This window comes from Ahaetulla prasina, chromosome 4 (assembly GCF_028640845.1).
Source record: "Ahaetulla prasina isolate Xishuangbanna chromosome 4, ASM2864084v1, whole genome shotgun sequence".
Lineage (NCBI taxonomy): Eukaryota > Metazoa > Chordata > Lepidosauria > Squamata > Colubridae > Ahaetulla > Ahaetulla prasina.
The window spans coordinates 19,260,741-19,266,740 of NC_080542.1; the positions used below are offsets into that span (position 1 = coordinate 19,260,741).

At 44.9% G+C, this 6,000-nt stretch overlaps 1 protein-coding gene across 1 annotated transcript in view; it reads right to left on the reverse strand.

Moving 5' to 3' along the window:
- The window catches only part of STX1B (syntaxin 1B), an 84,127-nt gene extending 78,370 nt beyond the window's left edge, over nucleotides 1-5,757 (reverse strand). Inside the window, exon 1 of the mRNA XM_058182574.1 lies at nucleotides 5,727-5,757. Coding sequence (XP_058038557.1) covers nucleotides 5,727-5,757 — 31 coding nt within the window. The remainder of the gene's footprint in view (nucleotides 1-5,726) is intronic.
- Nucleotides 5,758-6,000: the final 243 nt, after the last annotated feature.

The following is a 6,000-nucleotide window of genomic DNA, read 5'->3' on the forward strand; positions in this document are numbered from 1 at the left end:
TCCAGAATAACAGAATAATAGAGTTCGAAGGGGAACTTGGAGCAGGGGTGCTATTCAGCAGGTTCTGACAGGTGCTGGAGAACCGGTAGCGGAAATTTTGAGTAATTCGGAGAACTGGCAAATACAACCTCTGACTGGCCCCAGAGTGGGGTGGGAATGGAGATTTTGCAATATCCTTCCCCTGCCATGCCCACCAAGCCACGCCCACAGAAAAAAAAATTGAATTCCACCACTGCCTTGGAGGTCTACTAGTCCAACCCCCTTCTGTGATTTGAGACATGTTTAAATATATATCCAAATTTTCTAGCAAGAGGCTTATCTTAACCTATATACACTATATGAGGACTATAATGGGGATCAGGTAAGTGGCCTTCTCTATAGGGATACCAGCAGTGGTGGGATTCAAATAATTTAACAACCGGTTCTCTGCTCTAATGATTTCTTCCAACAACCAGTTCACCAAACTGCTCAGGAAGTTAACAACCGGTTCTCCCGAAGTGGTGCGAACTGGCTGAATCCCACCACTGGATACCAGCTATCCAGATTACCGTATATACTCGAATATAAGCCGATCCGAGTATAAGCCGAGGTCCCCAATTTTACCCCAAAAACTGGGGTAAACTGGGGACTCGAGTATAAGCCGAGGGTGGGAAATGAGGCACCTACCGGTTGGGGAAAGCCTCCCTCCCTCAGCTGAGAAGGCTGGCGGCTCCCCGCCCGCCTCTCACTGCACCGGCAGGGCTTCCGTCCGGTAAAATGTGAAAAAAAGAAGAAAAAAAAACTCGAGTATAAGCCGTATATACTCGAGTATAAGCCGAGGGGCTTAAAAAAAAAAAAACCTCGAGTATAAGCCGTATAGACCCGAGTATAAGCCGAGGGGACGTTTTTCAGCACAAAAAACGTGCTGAAAAACTCGGCTTATACTCGAGTATATACGGTAATTCCAAATTTTCAGAGCTTCCACTTCCTTTCTGGGGTCTTTGCAGGATTTTTTTTTTTTAAAAAAGAAACTCAGGGACGCAAGATGGGAAAACAATCAGTACGGCAGGTTGTCCCAAAGATACTTTTTCAGGAGCCAACTGGACTTTCTTGTTTTTCTTTGAAGACATTTCACTTCTCATCCAAGAAGTTTCTTAAGCTCTGATAAATTAGTGGGGAATGGAAGGATTTGTATTCCTTGCAGATAGCTGGTCATTTGCTTCCTTTTAAAGCAGGAGTGTCCAAACTTGGCCCCTTGAAGAATGGTGGACTTAAAACTCCCAGAATTCCCCAGCCAGCATGAGCTACAAATATGAGCAAGTTGCTGGTTGGGGAATTCTGGGAGTTAAAGTCCACTACTCTTTAAGGGGCCAAGTTTGGACATCCCTGTTTTAGAGGGTCGTTTGGACATCCCTGTTTTAGAGGGTTGAAGCACCTGGAGGTTTATCTGTGTCCTCAGGGTCACTTGAGTTGTGCTCCTGGTTCCTGTAGTCTGCAATTTTTCCTCTGGAAATCCATTCCTACTCCTACACCATCCAAAGGGTGTTCATCCCAAATTGTATAGCTAAAAGTCTATAGAGATTCTTAGGCATCCAGGTCATGGTTGTCCCAAAACTGCTTTTTCAGGAGGCAACTGGACTTTCTTGGGATTTTTTGTTTTTTGTTTTGAAGATGTTTTGCTTCTCATCCAAGAATAGAATAGAATAGAATAGAATAGAATAGAATAGAATAGAATAGAATTTTATTGGCCAAGTGTGATTGGACACACAAGGAATTTGTCTTGGTGCATATGCTCTCAGTGTACATAAAGAAAAGATACGTTCATCAAGCTTCTTCAGCTGTGACAGGATAGTGGGGAATGGAAGGATTTATATTCCTTGCAGACAGCTGGTCATTTGCATCCTTTTAGAGGGTCGTTGAAGTAGAGCAGGTTATTTATGAATAATAAGCCTTTGCTGTGATCTGCTCTGCTACGTGCGCTCCAGATAGAAGTGTTGTGAGGATGGTTCTCTACCGGGCAAATTCCAACTACCCTCTCTGTCTCCATAGGTGACCCTCCCCCATTTCTACTGATCGGTCTGTTAGAATTCACCTCTTAGCTGCCAGGTTCCAGGTACTAATTCTCAAAATCTGAGTCTCAGGATTGCTGAAAACTTTTCAGCTGAGAGCCAAGTTTTACTGAAGGAGGTCTTGGAACTAAATGTGCTTTTTCTTGGGAATGAAGCCCATTGGACACCATAACAGTAACAATGCAATCCGAATGTCGCATCTCTTATTGTTGATTGTCCTCGGCTTACGACCATAATTGAACCCAACATTTTTGTGGTTAAGAAAGGCAACTCTTAAGCACATTTTTGTCCCATTTTATTAACTTTGTTGCCACAATTGTTGAGTAAATCATTGCAGTTGCTAAATGGCTCATGCTATCGTTAAGAGGTTCTGGTTTCCCCTATTGAGTTTGCTTGTTGGAAGCCAGTTGGGAAGGTCACAAAGGGTGGGTCACATGGCCCCAGGACACTGCAACCATCATAAATACATGCCAGTTGCCATGCATCCAAATTTGGATCAAAAGATTGTGGGGTTGCTGCAATGAATGTGAAAAACAGTCACAAACCACTTTTTTTCAATGCCGTCATAACTTCAAATGGTCACTAAACGAATGGTTGTTGTAAGTCAAGGATTAGCTGAATACACTGAGAAGTGGTGCTGAATTAGACTGTGCACGTGGTAGGCACAGCTTCTTCAGTGACTTACTCAGTCATAAGAAATCCTCACTGTTAAACTTATAGAGCTGAAGAAGCTTCTTGGGTGAGAAGCGAAATGTCTTCAGAGAAAACCCAGAATTTCCTGTTGCCTCTTGAGAAAAGCACCTTTGGGAGAACCATGATCTGGATGAATGAAAATCTCCACAGACATCTAAAAAGTATAGTTTTTCATCTGGGCTTTTCTAGGCTAGGGAGGTGGTGGGTTAGAAGATGAGTCATGATTTATGCTTGTTTGTTTGCCAGGAGTCCACATCTTGAGATTATCTCGGTCATCATGTTTGGCAGGACAGCCACACTGCTGCAAGAATTTTTTTTTTTAACACGTCTGGAATTGCCAGGAATCATTTCCTGAAAATGAAGCAGCAGCAGCAGCTCAGACGCCAAAAAATACCCAGCTCATGCAGAGGGATTGCAGTCAAATACCCAGAAGAGGTTTCCTGGGTTTATATAACAGCAATTAGTTTTCAGCAGCAGGTTAGGAGATTCGTGGTAGAGTAAAGGTGAAGTGACACGCATATCAATACGTCCAAGAACGAAATTAGGAGGAGGGAATATCACCCGGATAGGATTGGAGGGCAGGTGTCCCCAGCTGTATGCTGCAGAATGACAGATCTCCAAATGCAGCACCACCTTTTGAAACGAGGAACATCAAGGTCCATTTGAAGTTCAAGCCTAAAATAATGTAACTACACCATAGAGATGAGGGCAAGCTACCATACTCTCTTAAGATCCCTCCGGGCAGCTTGACACTCATTCACACTGATGAATGTGGATGCCAGTCACTTTATTTAGAAACAGGAAAAGGACTGTTCGGGGTTTCTGAATGAAGTGCCATTGAGTTGGCTGGGATCATACGTCAAGTGAAGCAATGATACAGTAAGGTAAAGGTAAAGGTTCCCCTCGCACATATGTGCTAGTCGTTCCCGACTTTAGGGGACAGTGCTCATCTCCGTTTCAAAGCCAAAAAGCCAACACTGTCTGAAGACATCTCCTTGGTCATGTGGTCGGCATGACTGAATGCCAAAGGCGCATGGAACGTTGTTACCTTCCCACCAAAGGTGGTCCCTATTTTTCTACCTGCATTTTTTACATGCTTTCGAACTGTTAGGCTGGCAGAAACTGGGACAAGTAACGGGAGCTCACCCCATTACGCGGCACTAGGGATTCGAACCACTGAACTGCTGGCCTTTCGATCGACAAGGTCAGTGTCTTAGCCACTGAGCCACCATGTCCCTAATGATAGTCTAATGTTTTTCATGAACCCAGAACCCCATGGTTTATAAATCATGGCTTAACAGACACTCGTGAACTTAACAGGCATTCAAATATATGTAATTTATTTTTATAGAACGTGGTTAAACCACTGCGGCTTATCCCGGACCTTAGGGATACAACAAGTATATGGGATATTGTTGTTGTTAGTTGCGAAGTCATGTCTGACCCATCGTGACCCCACGGACAATGTTCCTCCAGCCCTTCCTGTCTTCTACCATCCTATGGAGTCCATTTAAGCTCATGGATATAATTAAGACACGGTTATTGGCCTTCTTACAAAATAGTTGCCCTGAGGGGTGTTAAGCAGCCACAAAATAACCCTTGGCCAGTAGGTAAAATGCTAATAATATCCCCGCCAGTAGCTCAGGATTTTCTCTAGGGTTGCCTATTTTTCTTGTAAACTGGACCACTTTTTAAGTCACTTTCTGATCTTCAGACATCCACTTTTTTCTTCAAAAGCCTCTGGGACCAACATAGGGCCCCAAACATATTCTGGAAAATAAAAACAAAGAGCATTCCCCTCTTTGTAGTTTCTTAATTTTTAATCAAAACCCTCTAAAACACAGGAAGGGCAGAGAAGGAGGGTTTTGGGTGGCAGGGGAGGTGGGGACCACGGCAGATATGATCCAACACTAGATTTTGTCGTTTGAAGATCATTTGACGGCCGTCTCCAGGAGGGCCTTCCACCAGGTTCGCCTGGTTCGGCAGTGGCGCCCCTTCCTTGATCGGGATGCCTTATGCACAATCACTCATGCACTCGTTACCTTTCGCTTGGATTACTGTAATGCTCTCTACATGGGGCTCCCCTTGAAGTGCACTCGGAGGCTTCAGTTAGTCCAGAATGCAGCTGCGCGGGTGATAGAGGGAGCTACACGTAGCTCCCATGTAGCACCGATCCTGCGCAGGCTGCACTGGCTGCCTGTGGCCTTCCGAGTGCACTTTAAGGTGTTGGTTATGACCTTTAAAGCGCTCCATGGCTTAGGACCTGGGTACTTACGGGACCGCCTTCTGCTACCACACGCCTCCCACCGACCCGTACGCTCCCATAGAGAGGGACTTCTCAGGGTGCCATCCGCCAAACAATGCCGGCTGGCGGCCTCCAGGGGAAGGGCCTTCTCTGTGGGGGTGCCCACACTCTGGAACGAGCTTCCCCCGGGTTTACGTCAAATACCTGACCTTCGGACATTTCGTTGCGAACTGAAGACACATCTCTTTATTCGCGCGGGGCTGGCTTGAATTAGATTTAATGTGAAATTTTATCAATTTTTTAAACGGGGTTTTTTAGTATGGAAATTCTTAATTTCAGGCTAATTTAAATAAGTTTTTTTTAAACGGTATTTTAATCTGTATATTGTATTGTTTTATCTTGCCTGTACACCGCCCTGAGTCCTTCGGGAGAAGGGCGGTATAAAAATCAAATAAATAAATAAATAAATAAATAAATAAATTTTCATTTCCCATGGACCACAGGTTGGAATAAAACAGCACACCATGCTCAACACTGTTGGCTGCTTCACAGGTGAAGGTTTTCAGGTGAAGGGAACAGACATGTTCAGTATTATTCCCATTAAACTAGGTATGTGAAAGAGACCAGTGTTTCCAACAAATTAGACTTTCCTTCGGGCTGCTGACAATGGAGCAGATTCGGGATGCGCTATGAATTTTCAGTCCTAAGCATTAAGAGCACGGAGCGATCCTTATTCTCACATTCAGTGCTGTTGTCAAGCTTCACTAGCATACCTGCAGTTTACTTGGATGCCAGCTTCCCTGTATTTTAGGGGCCTGGGGGTCTAAGACAATAGCCTTAGCGCACCCACCACAAGTAAGTTGTTCCTGCTGTGTCATAATATCCGCTAACTTGCCGGGTAAAGCACAGCGCCCTTGCTTCCCTTCTAGACCCCTCCCTCTCCCACCTTGGCTGTAGGGCTCCATTCATCCCTGCTCCCACCACGCAGCTTCCCAACCTCCTGAGTCACTGGCT